General features: G+C 39.8%; 1 protein-coding gene across 3 annotated transcripts; it reads left to right on the top strand.

Annotated features, from left to right (window-relative positions):
• The first annotated feature begins 5214 nt into the window (after positions 1-5214).
• CPAP (centrosome assembly and centriole elongation protein) lies at positions 5215-21440 on the top strand. Of its 3 annotated transcripts, none has more exons than XM_071735149.1 (16): positions 5215-5475; positions 6734-7238; positions 7590-7713; positions 9097-9241; positions 10813-10918; positions 11236-12856; positions 14458-14590; positions 15460-15625; positions 16581-16820; positions 17434-17533; positions 18478-18572; positions 19253-19348; positions 19452-19592; positions 19703-19787; positions 19884-20004; positions 20597-21440. In XM_071735149.1, the coding sequence occupies exons 2-16, from the start codon at positions 6819-6821 to the stop codon at positions 20787-20789; spliced, it is 3786 nt and encodes a 1261-aa protein (XP_071591250.1). In that variant the 5' UTR covers positions 5215-5475; positions 6734-6818; the 3' UTR covers positions 20790-21440. The 3 variants fall into 3 exon arrangements, with proteins under 3 accessions (XP_071591250.1, XP_071591230.1, XP_071591240.1); XM_071735129.1 differs by having other exon boundaries at positions 5216-5475; positions 18478-18575; XM_071735139.1 differs by lacking the exon at positions 5215-5475 and adding an exon at positions 5492-5651 and having other exon boundaries at positions 18478-18575.
• The last annotated feature ends 42 nt before the right edge of the window (positions 21441-21482 follow it).

Below are 21482 nucleotides of genomic sequence, written 5' to 3'. Positions count from 1 at the left end.
TATGCAGCTTTTTTTTTTCTATTTGTGCCTAAGGAAGAAGGAAACAGTATTACTATGTAAATTATTTTTTGTCAACAGAAAAGGTGCTTTCTGCAAAGTACTCCATATCACTTTAAAAGATCAATTGTCCTAATGTACAATTCAGTGTACAATCACTACTATCAAGAGTGTTCACATTAGTGATTTGACTAACATGCTCCTGGCTTTTAAGCTTACACTTGGCAATGCTTTGTTGGAATTTCTGCATTTTGTGTTTGCTTGGGTTCTAATCTACTTGAATTTTAATACATGCAACACTGGAAACTTGGAGTATTTTTTGTGCTTTGATGACACATTGCTTCCTCAAATTTCCAACAGTTCCTTAATTTTTGGCAAAACCAGAACCACACAAAAGAGAAATATCTCTTTTTTTTAAGCCGTCAAATGTATGGTCCAAGTAAGTTCTAGTAAAAAGCAGTTTCCTGACAAAGACATGATTCATCAAAAAATTAGTAGTTGGACAACTGCAAAATTTTCTAGTAGGTACTAAATCACAATATTCAACATCCCAATGCATCCTGGTCCGTTCATAAGCTCCATCACCCTGACTGATAGCTTCCTGATACTCCCTATCTGCTTGTTTCTCTTCTTTAACCTATGAAAGTTTGTTCCAAAATAAGTATTTTCATCTCATAGACAGAAAATTTCAACAGTATTCTCTTAAATTGTTACTTTGAAATGTAGGCAAGTGCTAACAACAAAGGACATGAAAGAAACCAAAATTAGTGTAGCACAATTTTATTACTAATTAAATGCTTTCAGATCTTGAGACTTGCATCTGACTTTTTTTCCTCACATCTGCTCCTCTATTTAATTTCCATGTGTCATAACAAAACTCACAATTTCTCATTCCCCTTTGCTGCCACTCTTATTTCCCCTTCTCATCTGATCATCTCTGGTTTATGCTTTGTACTTCAGCTTTGTAGACTGTTTTCTGCTTTGATGGACTGGATCATACAACTGGGTAGTAATTAATTCCATAGGAAACCAGACAAACCCCAAATCAAATAAAAAAAGAAACAAAAGAAAAGTTGTGTCAGAATGGCTTAAACACAGACTTACTGCAGACGATTCTTTTTAACCCTGTTTTCCCCTGCTTTATTTTTAAAGCTCTGGTAACAACATATAAAAACATTATTTACTTTTATGAAGCTACTCTGGCACTTGGAAACACCTCAGTACAGATTCTTGTGGAGAGGAACACATGTGACAGAACTCAGGAAAGCCATAGCTTAAGCATGATTGAGACTGCTTCAGGCAGGATGCAGCTGAAGGGGGGGATTGTGCAATTATGCTTCAGGAGTGGAAAAAAAACTGACATGACAGAATGTATTCCTAGGGGATATGTAGTAAAAAACCAAGATGGGCCCTTATTTTAGCCTGCTTAGCTAACTTCTTAGCTAATTATCAGGTCAGAATGGCAAGTTTGTTTGTATTGTGTATAAAATTTTACTTGTGCCATTTTACTTGTCTAACCAAATTCAAAGCCAAATCACAAATACATTTCCATAAGCCTCTAATCATCCTAGCTATTTCTCTCTGGTTTATAATTCATCTGGCAAACAGGTCACCAAGAAGGTCTCTTAAAGGGAACAGAATGCAGACACTACCGGAGAAAATCTCTCTACAATGGTGAATTGGTTATACACAGGCAGAAAACAGAGTTAAAAATAAAGCAAAGCCTTTCACTTTCCCAAGAGGTTTTAGCTTTTTTTTTTACTATAAATCTGTAAGAATAAAAACTGTTTTCAGGACTTTCCTTCATTTAGAGACTGAATTCCCCTTGGTTTTCTTTTGCTTCTCTTTTCAGTTAACTAAACACTAGCATTTTGACTAAAACACTATTTAACAAACATTAATTTTCAGGGCTGAGTTATGGAAAAGGACAATGAATACAATACTCTACCTGTGCTACAAAGTGTACTATCTTCCCTTTGATATAAATACCTTCCAGAGGGACAGGATTTCCCAGTCTATCTTAAAGACCAGTTTTTACATCATTCAAAAAATTTGCACTTGGTAAAGTGCAAAGACAGAGTTCAGGAAATATTAAAAAGATAAATACACATTCAGGCAACATGATTAAAACTAATCCTATATCAGTGGCCCATTTTTATTTATGCAATTCACAGCACAGAAGTAACTCACAGTTCATGTTATGAATATTTGAGTTGTATTGCTGAGCTGTAGGCAGTCTTTCTAAGAGTTCATGATAGCTAAGGTTTTTGTTTAGAACCTTGTGTTTCAATTATTTAAAGACCATCTATCTGATGATTAATGCAAAAGTCTTCCTGGGCTTCTCTTGAAACACATTGTGACAGAAGGAGCTGCAACAGCTGTTGGAAATTATGTCAATAGGAAATCAGTTAAATGGGTGCCACACAGCTACCACATAGAAATCACTAACTTGGTAACATCCTCAAATAAAGGAAAAGTTATTTTTTTATGATGATTATACAAATACTCTAAAAACAGTTCTGATAAGTATTAGGAAACTCTGGAAGCAAGTCACAGAATCACAGAATCAGCTGGGTTGGAAAGGACCTCTGAGATCATCAAAGCCTCCTCTTCTCCAGACTGAACACCCCCAGCTCCCTCAGCCCTTCCTCACAGCACTTGTGCTGGATCCCTTCACAGCCTCCTTGCTCTGCTCTGGACCTGCTCCAGCACCTCAATCTCCTTCCTGAACTGAGGGGCCCAGAACTGGACCAGAACTTGAGGTGTGGCCTCACCAGCGCTGAATACAGGGGAAGAATCCCTTCCCTGGATCTGTTGGCCACGCTGTTCCTGATACAGGCCAGGATGCCATTGGCCTTCTTGGCCACCTGAGCACACTGCTGGCTCATGTTCAGCTTCCTGTTGACCCAAACTCCCAGGTCCCTTTCTGCCTGGCTGCTCTCAGCCACTCTGTGCCCAGCCTGGAGCTCCCCATGGGGTTGTTGTGGCCAAAGTGCAGGACCCGGCACTTGGCCTTGTTGAACCTCAACCCATTGGAACCAGCCCAACTCTCCAGTCTGTCCAGGTCCCTCTGCAGAGCCCTCCTGCCTTCCAGCTGATCCACACTCCCCCCTAACTTAGTGTAATCTGCAAATTCGCTGATGATGGACTCAATCCCCTCATCTAAATCATCAATGAAGATATTAAACAGAACTGGGCCCAGCACTGATCCCTGGGGGACACCACTGATGAGCGGCCGCCAATTGGATCAGCACCATTCAGCACCACTCTCTGGGGGCCTCCAGCAGTTCCTAACCCAGCACAGGGTGCTCCTGTCTGAGCCCTGGGCTGACAGCTTTTCCAGGAGAATGCTGTGGGAGACGGTGTCGAAGGCCTTGCTGAAGTCCAGGTAGACCACATCCACAGCCTTCCCCTCATCCACCAGGCGGGTCACCCGATCATAAAAGGAGATCAGGTTGGTCAGACAGGACCTGCCCTTCCTAACCCCGTGCTGGCTGGGTCTGATCCCCTGTCCATCCTGTGGGTGCTGTGTGATTGCCCTCAGGATGATCTGCTCCATAACCTTGCCAGGCACTGAGGTCAGGCTGACAGGCCTGGAGTTTCCTGTGTCCTCCTTTCATCCCTTTTTGTGGATTGGTGTGACATTCCCCAACTTCCAGTCATCTGGGACCTTCCCAGTGAGCCAGGACTGTTGGTAAATGATGGAGAGCAGCTTGGTGAGCTCTTTCGCCAGCTCCCTCATCACCCTGGGATGGATCCCATCTGGTCCCATAGACTTGTGAGGATCCAAGTGGATCCAAGTCCATAAACAAACAGAAAATCTTCCTCTCATATTATAAATGATGTATCTGTCATATCCACAGAATATCTTCTTGCAGCTAGCATATGAAACGGCATTTAAAAGCTGGTTATTATTCTGTCCTTATTCTGGGCTACTTGTTAAGTACTTCAAGCAGACCTGAGGCTGTTTATAAATATAAATAACCTCCCTGAAATAAAATATAATATGAATCAGATGGAAACATAATGCTCCATAAAATCTTCTTGATTCATATTGTCAGCTGTAACATATTGATGAAACAACAGAAAGCAGAGGATAACAAATTTCTTAATAATGTCTACGTGCACTAGTTAATCCTAAAATACATGATTACATGAGTAGAAGTTCTTCTAAAGTGCAATCTATAAATAAAACAAAAGTAATGATTTATTTTAGATTGTTCACACATAGAGAATATAGATTTGCTTGTATTTGTATATTGCTTCTCAACTGGAAATTTTTCACAGAATACTCTATATTATCTTGTCTTTTCAAGGCAGGAGGAAAAGGGCAAAATGCTTTTTAATTTACATGAACCACAGACAACAGCTAGTAAAATGCTGATGTTAGAGCCTGCATAGCAATGTCTTCCTGCAGTTTCATATTGATCCAAGACTGGTGTCTGGATCTGCCTTTGGGAAAAAAGTAAGAGGGTTAATCTATCTAATCAGCAACCTACTTCATTATTAGGTTTCAAAAATCCAGAGATTTTTTCTTTTTTTCAATATATTATTTATTTTGCAATTATTTCCAAGTTGGAAGAGTTAGTGAAAAGAGTCATCATCCTTGCAGATTGATGCATTTAGGTACAGAATTTTTAAGCCAACGGCTCAGCTCTTGCAAAAGCAACCAATGACTGAATGTTATTTATCAAATGTTTATCAAATTTCACCTACCTGAAATATGTTAGGAATCTTAATATCCAAACAATTGTGCCTTATAAAAGGAACTTACCCCAAACATTATTTCCCTGTTGTCTGATTTATGCAATGCATATGGGTACATACATGTACGTGTACTACTTAGCTACCAGAACCTACAAACACGCGCACTATTTCCACATCAAAAAGTGGAAGGAAAGGAGAAAACCCCCCTCCCCAAAAGGTCACCAGCGGCGACGGGGGGAGTCGCCTCTACCGTAGTCTCCCTCCTCAGGAGGGACAGCCCGGCCCAGCTGACTGACGGAAACCTCCTCTCCCTCCTCTCCCTGTCCCTGTCCCTGTCCCTGTCCCTCTCCCTGTCCCTGTCCCTGTCCCTCTCCCTCTCCCTCTCCCTCCGTCTCCTCCCCGATCTCCGCCGCCCCTTCCCGCCGCCAACAGCGCGGGTCAGCGGGAGCTGCGGGAGCGTTGCTTCACTGTTGATGTCCGTCAACGGCCTTTTCGCCGCTGAACTCCTGGGAACTGTAGTTTGATCGCGGAAGGGCCGCCACTCAGCTGGGAAGGGGGTGTGGAGGCTTGGGACTACAACTCCCAGCATGCTCCGCGCCAAGGCTGTGCCTAGCCTGTGGCGCCGGGAGGCTGTGCGATGGCGGCAGGTTTGTAATGGAAGGAGAGGAGTGGCGGCTGGATCGGAGCGTTCCTGTGGCAGCGTCCTTGAGGAGCGGCGCCGGTGCTCTACCTCCGGTACTCGCGAAGGGACCGTGGGTAGGAGCGGTTGCGGTGTGGGTGCCCCGGGGCCTGGGGGCGCTTGGGCGTTCTCTGTGAGTGTATCCGTGAGGGGAGGGAGGTGCCGGGCCGGGCCTGACCCCTCGGGTCGTCTGAGGAGCTCGGCGGTGCTCGTATCCCCGCTTCTCCGTGAGCGAAACCCTTCGTCCCTCCTCGCCTTCCCGGGACGGGTCAACTTCAGTTTTGCTAGCGCTTTAGGATGGCAGGAGGGTGGGAGGGAAGCTTTAAACCGGCAGGCTGCCTCGAGGGGCTCTCAGAAAGGAGAAGGAAAACCTTTTAATTTGCCTACGAAGGAATCTGTACCTCGACAGGAAACTTCCAGTGTTGTCTCTGGACAGAAGGCTGTTGGAACTTCGCTGTTTCTCCTAGTCACAGTTCCACACTTGGGTTGGAAGTGTAAGCCCTTGTACAGTGAGAAAATTGAGAGCTGGCCTGAAATGATCGTTACGGGCTTTAAGGAGTTATTTCCTTACCAACAGGACTGTTGAGCCTGGGCTGCTGTGGATGACAGGCTTTTTTTCCCCTGGCCCCTTATTTCTCCTGCGTTCCCCCTGACACACCATATGCAGAGTTAACTGAGGTGGGACTACTTTGAGGTAGCAGGGCTGGGTGTCAGGCTCTTGCTGCCTCATTGTCATTGGCAGCAGATTATGTTTTTTTTTTCTTTCTAATTGAGGAAATCACTTTGATTCTCCTTCCTTTCATGTTTTCTGACACTTGTAGGAATCTGGTTATCACTGAAACTTCCTTTTTTGATGGATTTTAAAAAAAGAACCTGGTCGGGGGGAATGAGCTGACAGACACCATGGTTGTACTGTTTCCGTGAGAAAGTAAGGAGAACTTGAAAATTATGGGTACTGCAATGAAATATGTGCAGTAAAACGTTTGAATTTAAATGCATATATTTGAAACTTTGCATTAATACGAAGGTCCTGTAGGGGAAGTCTTTGAACTTCTCAAAACAATTATCTTCTTTTGTTGCAGGCTTTAAAAAAAATAATATTTACTGCTTAAGAGAGTATTATATATGGCTTTATAGTATTTGGGATACTAATTGCACTCAAATAAATAATAATGGATTATGTTGACTTTTTGCACTGAAAGTATTGCTTGTTCAAATTGTTTCTATTGCCAAGTGAAAAGTAGCTTGTGACTTATATGTATAAATATACTGGGCTGGTTATAAGAGTAACTTTATTCTATGGGGCATCTGTTGTAGATTTCTTATTTTGCTTATCTGCTTAATTTCTAGGTGCTCAAAGCAGATTACCATCCATACCAAATACTTGGAACTTTGAAACTTTTCCTGTCCTAATACTATGTAGTATAATATTGTTATGTTAATGCTACATCAGCAAATACACTGGAATACAATTTACAAGATGCCAGCTGTTGAAGATCTGAGTAGTGAACAAAACTTTATTGCACACTGGATGTCTAACAGTTCCCGTGCTGGAGTTTTATTAGATCCTAGTTTTAGTGGTTTGAAAACCAATAAAGAAAATCTGTTATCTGGACCTGAAACAACCACGGCTTTCCCTGCTAAAGTGGTGCATCTTTCAGACAGCTGTTCTGTAAGTGATGACTCCTTGTGTGAAGAGCCTGGCAGCCCTTGTGCAGGTCAGCAATATATCACTGAAACATCACCAGCAGCAGCATGTAACACAGAAGCCTCTGAAACAGACTTTGTCCACAGTGAAGCTGATAGTCAGAATAAATCTGGTCACAGGGATCCACTCTTACAAAAGCTTGAACAGGTAATAGTTCTAGAATTCTTCGACATACATCATTTAAGATATATTTTGTTCCTGCATGTACTTTGTCATACCTGAAGTAACCAAACTCTTTGCAATGTACAGAACACTGCAAGCTTAAAGAGCAAGTCCTAGGACACAATTATGTATTCTTGAAAGTTTGTGTCCTCCTCACGATGTGCAGTTACTGAGAGTCTAACTTCTGCTGCTTCCAGCTGGCACATGTTCCAGCTTAAAATGAAATTGCATCCAGTAGCAGTGTACTTGTTCTCAAAAATCTTTTTATTTGGAAAGGTAGTCCTGTGGTACATTGACTAAACCTAGCCTCTGTTGCATTATTTTATCATTTGAAAGCTGAAGGAGCTGCAACAACAAAAACAGGAACAGCTGAAGAAACAACAGATGGAGCAACTTCAAAGGCTAATGGAAGAGCAGCAGAAGCTACTTAGCATGGTATCTGGCCAGACAGCAGTTCTTGGTAAGTTAAGCAAGTGTATGATGCATAAACTGTAGCATTTAATCTCATTTTCCAGTTAAAATTTTAAAGTGTATTGAGTGTTCTTCATCTTAAGACTGCTTCATTAGTAGTAGTATTATATTCCATTAAAAAATGCCAAATGTATCTTGATAAACATGTGCTATGATGAGAGAATCATAGCTAGTCAGGGGTTTGAGGGGACCTTGAAAGATCATCTAGTCCAACCCCTCTGCCAGAGCAGGGTCACCTACAGGAGGTCACACAGGAACGTGTCCAGGTGGGATTTGAATGTCTCCAGGGAAGGAGACTTCACAACCTCCTTGGGCAGCCTGTGCCAGTGCTCTGTCACCCTCACAGTGAAAAAATTCTTTTTAATATTTATATGGAACCGTCTATACTCCAGTTTATAACCATTGCCCCTTGTCCTATTATTAGTGAAGAGGCCTTCTTCTGAATAACAGTGTAAAACAAACAGTTACTTTCCTTTCTGATTAGTTGTTCCTCACAATACTTTTGGTTGCTTTAAGCTGTCAGTATATCCAAATGAAGTGGTCTCCTTCGTTGTGCTCATGCAGTGTAAGTTTGCTCAAGTGATGAACTAAACTAGACTAGGGAGCTCATCTGTATTGAATACCAAACACTTGTATCAGTTTTCCAGTCTAGTTTGATGTGTGCAAAGGGAGAGGACAGTGTTGGGCTGAAATAAGCTTCTGAACTGACCAGGGGCATTTTCTGCTGTTGGCAGCATCAGTCATATGGTTATCTTTCTTTCACTCTGCCTGTCAGAGAAAACAAGTTTAGGGTTTAGCCTTAGGAGAACAAAATCCCAATTGCATAATCACTTACTCAGTAACATAAGGATGGAGGCTGGGTGATCAATCTTGCACTTCAGTGACATTTCTCCTGTGGTGGTGTAGCACAAATACAATGCCACAACCATTTTTTTCTTTTAATTTTGAGGCTATACTCTAATGGCTGAAAGTCAGAAGCTAAGATGTGGGCATTCAGCAGGCTTAAACACTTTACATCAGTTGCCAGCATCTGGGTGTCAGAATTACTTTGAAAACAGAGCTTATGCACAAAAGTTGAACAATACTCTTTCAAGAGTGTCTGCTTGTGAAAAGCAAGATCTATGTGTACCTCTGAAAATGCATATTTGTTTGAAAAATGAGGAAGATATTACTGGTCAGTAATTTACAGAAAGAAAGCTTTATGTGTGGTGCTGGGGCTTTTTTCCCCTTGTAGTTATTTAGTGTAATTTTCTGGTACCTATTGTGAATATTTTGTACTACTGTGAAGATCCCTTCTGGCTTTAATCTGAGTATTTGAGCTGAAAACTGAATTGTGGATGGGGAGTAAAAAAAAATTCTATGATTTTTGTAGAAAAAAGCATGTGGTGTCCGGAACAAAAGATGGAAATATTAATGGGCAGTGAAGACCCTCACATTGATTCTTCATGTGTGGGAAGTGCAGATCTCTCTGAAAATTTCATTGGAGGAAAACATTTGTCAACTAATACAGAGGAAAGGTAATTCAGACCATTATTATGTAGCTTTTGTCAAATAGGTTGGACAAGTTTAGTTCACTGTGAAAATGAAAGAGTCTGATATTCTCAGTTTGTGTTGCCTTCTCAACTAAGGATTCCATTTTGCTAGGCACTGTAGAAACCTGTAGTAAGAGAGGCTCTGGCTTGAAATTGCTTTTGCTCTGAAAGATGTGATGCTGTGTATTGGCCTGAAGAGGTGTGTGCAACCTGGAGTAATGATAGTTTAGAAGCACATTTTAGTATAGGCTTATTATGTGAACACTTATAATTACTGTGCCAAATTTTATTTATTACAACCTCCTATCCACTGTTATGTGGTGAAAGTAGTAATGTTAAGGAGAAGTGTAAGGCTGTGACCTTTTTCTTTATTACCAGGAGTTACATTTGTTTAAACATCTGTATATGGCTAAGAAGTAATAATAGTGCTTGTGGCAGAAGCCTTCTAATGTCTGGTAAACGCTTTGTTTATGGAGTTGATAGAACAGAAGTAGTGGTTGGCATTGTTTTAAAGCTCTGCCTTATCTTCTGGGTCATCACAAAATAAGGAAATACTTGTTCCAGGCTGTGGTGGATTGAGCCCATCCAGCAACAAAGCACCCCCCCAGCTGCTTGCTTGCTCTGTCCCCCAGAACAAAATGGGAGAGGGTGTCAGGAGAGAAAACTTGAGAAAATATGTGCATTGAGGTAAAAGCTGTTTGGTAAGTAGAGGAGGGAGAGGGGAAAAACACTTAAGTGATTCAAAGGCTCTCATTCTCCACTTCCCACAAGCAAAGCAATGTCCACTTGGTATCTGAGCAACAGCTACTTTTGAAAGACCAAGGCACCAGTTTTTACTGCTAAACATGATGTTATATGGAATGCAGTATCCCTTTGGTCTGTTTGGATCAGTTGTTCTGGCTGTGTCCCCCCTCAGCCTCTTGCCCATCCCCAGCATACTTGCTGGGGCTGTGAACAGCTTGAAAAAACCAAAGCAAGGTTTGCTGCTGTGCAGGGTACTGTTCAGTACCAGCTAGAACATCAGAGTGTTACCAACACTGTTGTAGTCACAAATCCAAAATACAGCACAATATGGGCTGCTGTGAAGAAAGCTCATGCCATCCCACCAGACCTGGAACAAGGCAGGGGAGGAGGAGGAGTATCAACAGGAGAGATAAGGAACTAGATCTTTGTAGCATTACTGGATGGGAAGGTGACAGAAATTGGCAGTATGACCAAAATATGAGAGCAAGTTTGAGCAGAAGAAAGGAGCACTGAGAAAAGCACTGAAAGAAGAAACAGCAAAACCTGCATACAGTATCTTTTAGATATGTATATTTACTATAGCAGGGATTTGATAAACAATTTTTTAAAAGATTAGCAGGTAGCATTATGATACATTACTCAGATTAACTTAGACACTTAATGACTAAAGTACCTCATAATTTGTCTTTTATGTGATTACACCTTAATTTTTTGAATAACAGTGACATTAAACAGCTATTTTATATAGATATGTAAGACTTCGGGGGGTTTTGGCTTTATATATATATATCTCTATATATATCCATATATAGACCCATTAAGGCTGTGATTCAGGAGAAGAAACAGACATTTGAAGAATTCCTGGAAGAACAGATACGACTGGAAGAGCAACGTCTGGAGCAAAACCAGAACTTACAGGTTATTTATTTGACTTCATTGTTCTTTCTGTATTGTGCCAAGATGAAATAGGTGCTTTAAAAATGTACAAGAAATATTCTTGCATCAAAAGCTAACACTGAGTGAAGCAATCACATTCTTAAAAATAAAACAATAAGCCCCAAATATTTCACTTGTTTAATATGTCAGTAGAAATCTAGTAAAAAAAAGATTTGTAACAGTAAAAATCCAGATTTATACACTGTATAAATCCCTGCTCATATGCGGGGTTTATTTGAAGAAATCTTGAAACTGTGTAAGGGGCTTTTTAACCTTTTGCATTTACTTCTCCTTTTCAGGAGACAACTGGACCAGCCACTCAAAAACCAGTGGTCAAACGACCCTTCCTGAAAAGAGGAGAAGGCTTAAGAAGATTCACTAATGCCAAATCTAAAATTATGAAATTTGGAGAAAACACCCCAAAACTTCAACAAAGAGCTTCAGATGGCAGAAATGTTATAAAAGTAGACAGATCACAAGTACAGAAAAAAACTGTGCTTCCATGCAAAGAACTGGCTTCTGATAACCCTGTTGTGCCATGTAGGAAATACAACCACTCAGATAAAGCAAAACATGGTCCTATTCAGAAGACCTTGGTACTCAGGAATCACAATGGAAAAAGTATCTTACCACTAGAAACAAGAATGCAACCAGGAAAAAATCATGATGGACAGATGAGAGATTCTTTCCCATCAGAAACTAACAACAAATTAGAAAATAAAGAGAATGTAGCAGTAGAATTTGTGAAACCTAACACTCACATGACTGGAAACAGATTACCTGGCACAAGAAAGCCTCAGTTGTCTCATGAGATAGCCAGTGCCTTTTCTGATTCTAAACATCCTGTAGGTCACCCTGTAAAAGACCCAGAACTGTCTTTTGAAGTTTCATTTCAGAATAAGCTGGCAAACTGGGAAAAAGAAAAAGAAAAAGAGAATATAGAATTAGATGAATTTTTATTTCTAGAACAAGCTGCAGATGAAATATCTTTCTCAAGTAATTCCTCATTTGTGCAAAGGATCTTAGATCAAGATCAGCAAACTTTAAAAGGCCGTAGAATGTCTTCTACCCCTATCAAGGCAAAACAGCAACAAATAAAGGTGCTGGCTGTTGAACTTAAAAATAAGAGAAATAAAAAGGCAGACTGTATGACACAGGGAAATATAACTGATAGAGAAGTTATGCCTTCAGTCTCAAACTCAGGGACATCTTTTAAAATGAAGGATCCAATGAGTAAGACAGATAGTGTAATATTTTCAGCTTCTTCCACGACAGCAGCTCCTGCTTTAAAAAGTAATCAATGGATTATAAATGAAGATAAGGGTGAGGGAACTGGTGATACTACTACAGGTTCTGAGAGTGAATTTGAGACCACATTAAAGCATGAAAATGAAGATGCTAAGACATCCTTTATGAGCCATAGAGACAGTGACCCAGAGTTATTTGATTATGGAAGTTCTGTTACAGACATGAGCAAAGAAAGCAAAAATGGAGGTGGTGACTTTGGCTTTTCAGGCAAAGATTGCAATGCCCTGTCAAAACAAAAGATTAGAAAAGCTTCAGACCATCAGAGAAGCATGTCTTGTATGAGTAAGTTTGATTTTGATGATGAAAGAACATGGAGTGATCTTGATGAAAATTATGTTAACAGTGATTTACCTGAAAAATACACTAAAATACCTTTACAGAAAGACTTTTCCAGTAGGAATGACACAGCTGTCCCAGATAAAACAATAAAGAGAAAAGTTGCCTCAAAGAGGGGAGATGAAATGTCCAAAGAGTCTGGAGTAGACAGTGATTCAAATGGACCTCCTGTATCAAACCTGATGATGAAACTGTTTCCATCACTGAAACCAAAGCAGAAGTCAGGCTGTCATCCTGAGCGTGAAGTCAAATCCAATGTGGAACAGGAGCCAGGAGGTGAGAGAACAACAACTGGAAGGAAATGTTGAAGATGTGTATTGTGAGTCAGGTTCTAACGTTTAAGCTTGAACCTGATATTACACCAATGGATGTAAGCACAGACTTCTCCTGCAGGGAATGGCCGTATTCTCACTTTTCATTGCATGTCTGATGTTAGATCTAACATGTTCAACATGAGCCATCAGTGTACACCTGCAGCCCAGAAAGCCAACCAGATCCTTGGCTGCATCAAGAGAAGTGTGGCCAGCAGGTCAGGGAAGTGATTCTCCCCCTCTGCTCTGCTCTCGTGAGACCCCACCTGGAGTACTGTGTCCAGTTCTGGAGCCTCTTTTTCAGGAGGGACATGGATCTGCTGAAGCATGTCCAGAGAAGGGCCATGAGGATGATCAGAGGGCTGGAGCACCTCTCCTATGAGGACAGACAGAGAGTTGGGGTTATTCAGTCTGGAGAAGAGGAGGCTCTGAGGAGACCTTATTGTAGCCTTCCAGTATCTGAAGGGGGCTACAAGAAAGCTGGTGAGGGACTTTTAGGATGTCAGGTAGTGATAGGACTAGGGGAATGGATTCAAACTAGAGGAGGATAGATTTAGATTGGAAGTTAGGAAGAAGTTCTTCACTGTGAGCGTGGTGAGACACTGGTTGCCTAGAGAGGTGGTGGAAGCCCCATCCCTGGAAGTTTTTAAGGCCAGGCTGGACAGGGCTCTGAGCAACCTGATCTATTGGAAGTGTCCCTGCCCATGGCCAGGGGGTTAGAACTGGATGATCTTAAAGGTCCCTTCCAACCCTGAAAATTTTATGAATCTAACAATTATGCATCTTGAGAATGAGTATGATCAGCGAAAACATCTTTTTTTCTTTTTAAATTTTTCTTTTCATGGAGGCTGGTTTTCTGTCAGACCAGTTCATTAATTTAATCTGGAGCTGCTTGATCACTGTATCAAGGGAAGTATCAAAGGCATGCTGAAAATGAAGTGGTACCTCCTTTTCCAGTGACCATCTGCATTTACACCGCAGTAGGGTCAGTGCTGTTAGGTTAGCTTTTTACCTTTATAAAAATAAGAAGGTGGCAGCCCTGTCTGTACTTCCTGACAGTACTCAAGTATCTAGAGAATCTCATCTAGAGAATTCATGTGGAATATGGGAAACCTGGATGCATTTTTCTGCTTTGTCCAACTATACAATTATAGTGTGGGGAAGGACTGTCTCTAAAAGCTCCTGTTGAAATTGTTGCACTTACCTGAGATCATTAAAAATGGAGCTTTTCAGTCAAAGAGTGATCATGGCATAGCCTTGCATTTAAACATCTTATGTAAGATGATGAGATCTTGGTTTCAAGCTCTGCCCCAGTGAACATTTAGGATTTTATTTAGATTTCATGAGATGTTCATATGAAAGCTGCTACTTTTGCTTATGGTTTTTTCTGCTTTGGTTTTTAGTTAGTAGTGCAGAATGCTTTAAAATGTGACTTCTGTATTATTTGAATAATAGAAATTTTTTGCAATACTGTCTCAAAAATAGTATATATATTTTTAAACTGTTGTGCAGTTGTTGTTTACTTCAGTCTTTTGGACACTGCTTAGATAACCTATATCTGTTCAGGAAACACTGTTCCATCCCAGGTACTGAGAGAGAGACTCACTGAACTGGAAACTGAAATAGAGAGATTCAGAGCAGAAAATGCAACTCTAACTAAACTCCGTGAGGAAAGAGAGCGTGCCTTAGCAAGTATCAGGTAATTTTTAATGAAACATTGTGGTGCATTCACTTACACAGTATCTTTCAGACTGTCATAGTGTCCAGTTAACAACAACTCAGGTAAATAACGAATAGGTGGTTCGTTTACAGTGGAGACAAGTCAATAAATTTGTTGTTGCTCTATGTACATATTAATATGTAATTAGTATGCACACATAATAATATTAAGATAATATAATAATAATAAACAATAATATTAAGAATCTGTGCTAGTCTTATATGATATCATTAGAGGCTGTACCTGGGAGAATGTATGCTTTTGTTCTGAGTGATAACACAGTCCTAAATTGTTTTTGTAGAACTGATCTTCATGCTAACATGGTTGATGTTTTCCCTTTGGAGTGGATGCTTGTGCATACAGAGAATATTTTTTTTTTTGAACCAGGGGACTTATAAGTGACATATAGAGCAGAATAATTATCACTGGTCACTTAAATGTGGCCTGCCTGTTCCTAGAAAAGTTGTTTTGTTTTGTTTGGAAACAGCATCATGTTGTTGGCTAGTGTTTGATTTGTGACCTTCTGGTGTTAGCAGATCCTTTTGCCTGGTGGTTTTTGGGGAACCATGTTCTATTGCCGTGAAGAATGTTGAAAGATTTTAGCTAAGGTTTTGTTAAATTCAGGATAACATTTGTGACCAGGAGATACAAAAATAGAAACTGTTGGACTTCAGAGGCTGTCTGTGTTACTATTCTTACTCCTTACCTATCTATAAGTGGTATGACTTCCCTGGGGGCAACAGACACTGGAATCAATGACCACAAAATTCAGTCTTGATATTCTTCCTTGGAAGTGCAGATTTGAAGTAGTTTTGGGCTAAAACGACAACTTTGCTTCATAATTGTAGGAAAGAAATTGCAGACTTTCAACAGCAGAAAGCCCAAGAACTTGCTGAAATAGAAGAATATAAAAAAAAGGAATTGAAAAAACTGCAAAAGGAGCGCAAAGTTTTTGAAAAATATGCCACAGAAGCTAGAGCAATTCCTGATAAAAAAGAACGTGATGAAATTCAGGTATAAAAATACATTATTCTTCTAGTTCACTCAGGAACACTGATATTTGTGTAAAGACAGTTGAGAACTAAATTGTAAATTAATTAGAAGGTTGCAAGTGATTTCTAGATAGAAACTGTTATAAGACACAGACTAACCAGAGTCCTGACAATGTTGTTTGATGGTTTTAAGGCAAACCTTCCGATGAGAAAACCTTTTTGTCACATTTCTTTACTGAGAACTGCACATGACTATGGTAGAATGATCTTCAACTTTGATGTAAAATTACTCTAAATATAAAGTTGTAAGGTTTTATTCATTGTAGTGCATCCAAATGCAAACTAGAACTGTACTTGAGTTTTATTCTGTCTCACTGTTGTACAGTAAATGTAGTAATTTTCTCCAGTTTTCAAAGTTACATTATTTGTAGGCCTTTAAGTATCAGAGATGTAGGAAATGAGATTTTTGTTCCATCATACTCAGTATAAATGGTACATGCCATGTACAGACAAGTTGTATTAAACATCACACATGGATTTACCTACTATTTCCCCACAATTTTTCCTTACATAACTGACTGAAGTTACATTTGCTAAACTGTCTAGGCAGCTGCACAATTTATGTGGTTGTGTCCTCCCTGTTTTCCTGTGCCAAGATTTTTGAAGGGTCCTCTTAAGTGTAGGTGTAAGATTTCATGTAACCTTCTCCAGTGTATTTGAGTGGCCAGTCTATAAGTGTAAAGGATGCCAAGAGGGCAATCAAGACACTTGAGTTTGAAGTTGAGCTTACAGAACTCTTGTAGTCTGAAGTTAGTAGCATCTTTTTCAGGAAGAAAACTTCTGCCTTTCACCCCTGTGCCACTAAGCTGATCTTCCTTTTTGCTCATCTTGTGTGCTTGTATTTCAACTAGAATATTAAAGTCTTTTAATATATTTAAAAAGACACTGTTCAATTTATAACCAATCGTTTTTCTAAGGCTTTAAAACAGCAGATTTCAGAGTTACAGGAGGATTTAAAGCGAAAAGAGGCAAAATGGTCGACCACCCATCGACGCCTGAAAGATCAAATAGAAGCTTTAGTAAATGAGAATATGGAGTTAAAAGAGGAAATCAGAATTATGGAGAGGTTCCGTCTAGAAGCTTGGAAGAAAGCAGAAGCTGCCGGAAGCAAGAGGAAAATAGAAAATTCTGGGATGACTCTAAAAAGAGCAGAATCTGTAAGTTATTAAGCTTGTTGTTTTAAATTCAGCTGTGTGAATACTTTGAATTTTGGATCATAAACTTGGAATCCAATAGCTACAATTTTGCATTTAATTTACTAACCTCAGAACTCCAGCGGTGGTGATAGACCAGAGTTTTGCTAATGATATATTTCCTCCAAATGTGAGTGCTCGCACATGCAGCAACATTGCAGTGTTCATTGTTGAACTCATCTTAGAAATTAAAAATGATGCAATTATAAGAGAAAAATTATCAGAGCAGATCTAACATGAGCCTCTGCATCTTAAGGATCAGCCATGCAAACCAGGCAGTTCAGCATTGTCTAAAACAGTTCTATTTAGTTTTGAAACTAGCTGTATTCTGGACTGCTTGCACCAAATAAACATTCTGCAATTGTTGGTACACAGGCAGAAGACAGAGAAAGATGTCCAGAGTGTAGCTTGAGCTGCCTCACACGAGTCCTTCTGTTGACTAAATCCCAAAAATGTATAGCTTGTGCAAAAAGCTTTCAGAAAATTTCATGTCACATGGTGTACACAGCTTGCTGCTGCTGAATGAACAGGTGTGAGTAAATGTAACGTAAGCCACTAGTAACTTTCTTCCTTTTAGTGTCTACCAAACAGAGGCCCAAAAAATCAAACTGCATCTCTACTTCATCCAGTACAGAAGTGCAGCAAGATGAATGGCAAAAGTTATTCACAGTCACAAGGTATAAATGTTTGTCTTATCAAAATTCTGTTAATTCTTTACAAGAAAATTAACACTGATTTTTGCTTCTATTAAGAATGTAGACAGAAAAAGTACTACTAAAAAAAAAAAAACTACTCAAAAAGTAGACAGAAAGTAATTATAAAGGACTTGAGAGTATATGGATAAATACCTCCCAGTAAGATTCTGGGGAAAGCTGTGGTGAGGCCATGCTCAGAGCAAAAATGCTTCTGGTCATGTTTGGTGATCTGCAGTGTACCAGAAGCTGTGTTCTGAAATCCAAAATGGCATTAATTGCTAATGTTCTCCAAAATGCAGCTGTTTATGACTATGTTGACAGCATCAGAACTGCTGTGCCTCTTCACAACCTCCAGTTATCAGGATCCATAATCAAATGGGCAATGTTCAGTTAAGAGCAAATGCTGTTGGCAGCAATACCCTTTTCTAGTGAATCATCACATAAGGAAAGTAGCTGGAGGGTAGTTTTTTATTGTCTCTGTCAGCTCAATCAACCATTGTTATCTGTTAGAGGAATGTGTTCCAGAACTGAGGCCCTTGATGGGTTTATTTCAGTAATCTTTCTAGCATGCTAGGACAGACATGGGATAAGTCTGCTAATACCAGTTCCTGTTAAAAGGGTACATTAGTTTTCCTTTATTCATAATAATAATGATCCCTAGGGGATTATTTTCTTGGGGGGGGGATCCTTTGTAAGTCTACAGAAATGAAATAGGAGACAAAGTGCAAACATTGTACCTGTTGCAGTGATTCTTCTGCTGACACATGAAGCAATGATGTACCTGAGGAAGCTGGCTTATGATGGTTCTTTTCATAAATACATTGCTTTCAATTTCTGCTGCACTTAAATGTAGGTGTCCTGTACAAATTCATGCCATTTGCAATTATGATTGTCCCAAATTAACTTTCTTACATGTCTCTGAGTAGGAAAGGTTACTAGAACACCTGCATCAGCACCTGGCAACGACAGAAACAACTCTGAGACAGTGATGGCACCAGATGATTCTTCTAGGACTTTTATGGTAGTAAGTCCTATATCTTGATTGGATTTTTAAGGGGGAGGAACAAGCCTAAAATGTAATAGTTACTTAAGAGCATCTGGAAGGAGACTGGAGAAGCTACTGGCTCACCTTATGTACTTCAAATATAGTCTTGTCCTACCAGAAAATGGCTTTGTAGTAGTCAGTGCAGAGTGTTTTACCTGTGTCTCACAGTTGCAACATTCTTTGATTGAAGAAATAAAATAATAATAATATCCTGCCCCCTTTAATTTTGCAAAATTTACCTCTTGAGGGAGGGAAAACAGATGTTCATATGCTCCATGTAAGGCAACTGCAAGCATCTTGTGAACAGCTGAATTAATTCTTACATTAACTGCTAAGGGAGCATTCAGGCTTTATAGAACTTCATCACCTGTTTCATAACTTCATGTTTGGTTGAGAACCATGTTACAACAAAACAACAAATTCCATTTCAGTCCAGACTACACCTGATCTCAGACAACCAAGTACTGCTGAGCCTCTCTGTCTTAACACTATACTGGGAGCTGCATAAACCCCAAATTGTGTTTATACTTTCCTATACTTAGTCTTGTTCCCCTGATGTTCCTTGTTTCCTAAGCATACCTGTCAGTCTAAGCAAAAAACAAACCTTCAAGGCAAAGCTTGATGAGTTTGTGGTCAGATTACTGTTGTCGTTTTAGGACACACCTAATGAAGCTCAAGTGCCACTGCCACCTGGATCTGCAGCTACAGACAGTGAAGAGACCCAGAGGGAAACAGCTTATCCTGATGGAAAGGTAAATGTGAGCTTGGGGCTCTGAAACTCCAGCTGTTGTGAAAGAGGAATAAGCGTGGTGGTGCAGTGTCTCAATTCTGACCTCTCTCTAATGTATTCGTTAGGTTGAAAAGATTTTGAAGAATGGCTGTCACCTCATATTCTTCCCTAATGGGACATGTAAAAAAGTGGGTTCTGATGGGAAGACTGTAACTATAACCTTCTTCAATGGGGATGTGAAGCAGATTATGCCTGATCAAACAGTGGTATGAATCCTACATCTTCTGCACTTTTCTATAAATACTTATTTATGCAGATGTGTACATACACATAAAATTTCTCACTTGTTATGCTGAATCTCAACTGTTTTGTGCAGATTTATTATTATGCTGATGCTAAGACAACACATACTACATACTCTGATGGCTTAGAGGTCCTGCAGTTTTCAAATGGACAAATAGGTAAAGAAACCCAACCCCACCAACCCTGAGAAGTGCTGCCCATATATATACCTGTATTTGTGTAATAAGCAGATTGCCTCAAAATACATTTTGCAGAGAAACATTATCCTGATGGCAAGAAAGAAATTACTTTTCCTGATCAGACTATCAAAAATTTATTTACGGATGGTCAAGAAGAAAGCATCTTTCCAGATGGTACCATTGTTCGCATTCAGCGGTAAGCTCTCCCTTTTTGGGTACCCTGGCATGGTTAGGGCTCACTGACAGGTGCAGGTATAGTGACAGACCTGTTTTTAGAAGTTAATATTTGAATATATACTGTGCTGTGAACCTGTAGTTACTGTTGGGATTTTTAAACTTTTTTTATAGTGTGAAGAGACAGAAGGACTGAACACCTGTGTGTTTTTATAGTCTAATGTGATGTAATTTCTGATTTGTGTACAGTTCTAGAGGAAATGTGAGAACCTATCTCGTGTGGCAACCCACAGCAGACTGACACCAGAGAGCACTCAGAGTGTCACACTTTGAACTTTTCTTGGAGTGTTGCAGGAACAGACAGCACAGAGTGTGGTAGAGGCTCTCCAGTACAAACAAGTTACATCAGTTTTTGCAGAAACAGGTTTCTTAGTAACAACCAGTTGGAATGATATTGAACAAAACAGGCTTTTCACAATAGTGCATTTTTTTTTTTAAAGTTCTTCCTTCACTTAGGCTTGCATATTGAATGTTTTTCTGAACTTAAGGTTTAAGCCTATGTATAGTCCTTACTATGTTATTTAAGAACATGTATATACGTTTGTTTCATGCAGGGATGGAAGCAAAACTATAGAGTTCAATAATGGTCAGAGAGAGCTACATACATCAGAGTTCAAGAGACGGGAGTATCCAGATGGCACTGTCAAGACTGTGTACATGAACGGACAGCAAGAAACAAAGTATGTGTCTGGGAGAGTAAGGGTAAAGGACAAGGATGGTAATATTATTATGGACACTAAGCTATAGGTTATGTCAACTGCTGGAAGTGTTAGCACATTGACAATGTACATGCCTGTAAACAAGAGAGGGAAACTCCTTTAAGTTTGTTTTGTATATATATTGTTTATAATTTTTCTGAAAAAAATTTCTCAGTGGTTGTTAATCTATCAGATGTTTCCAATCTTTTCCCATTTCTACTTTTAAGCTGTTTATTCATCATTAATTAGCAGCCCTCCAACTGTTACGCAAAATGCTCTTCTAAAGGCTGGGACAGAAATGTGTAAGGAAACACCAGAAGTTGCCAAAGGTCATCTCATCCAATTCTTACACTTAACAGGCATTTTTAAGCCAGCTTTGCTTTTAGATACTGAATTCTAAAAGACAAGCGGCACTGCTGTGGTGTCTTGACTCTCCACTGTAGTGGATGCTGAAAATGTTTTTCATAACCTTCCACTTTCTTTTCCTTGTCCCCTCTGCTTCCCCCAGCTTTCTCCTCAGTGAAAGCAAGCTCTGTATTACTGTGCCTGTGACATTTTTTACTTAAGGGTAAATCAACTTGCAGTCAAGGGAATTATCACTCATAAGCAGAAGTTGCGTAACAGTAGCTTTTATGTACTTCAAGGCTAAGCCCCTTTCATGATGTTTAATAAAACAATTGTTTTGTTTTTAAGAATTAAAGTAACACATTTTTAATACAGCACGTCAGATCTATGGGGTATT

The sequence above is a fragment of the Heliangelus exortis genome, chromosome 1 (genome assembly GCF_036169615.1).
Source record: "Heliangelus exortis chromosome 1, bHelExo1.hap1, whole genome shotgun sequence".
NCBI classification, from domain to species: Eukaryota; Metazoa; Chordata; class Aves; order Apodiformes; family Trochilidae; genus Heliangelus; species Heliangelus exortis.
Note: the sequence above shows the minus strand (reverse complement) of the source record. Positions and strands in the feature narration are given on the sequence as shown.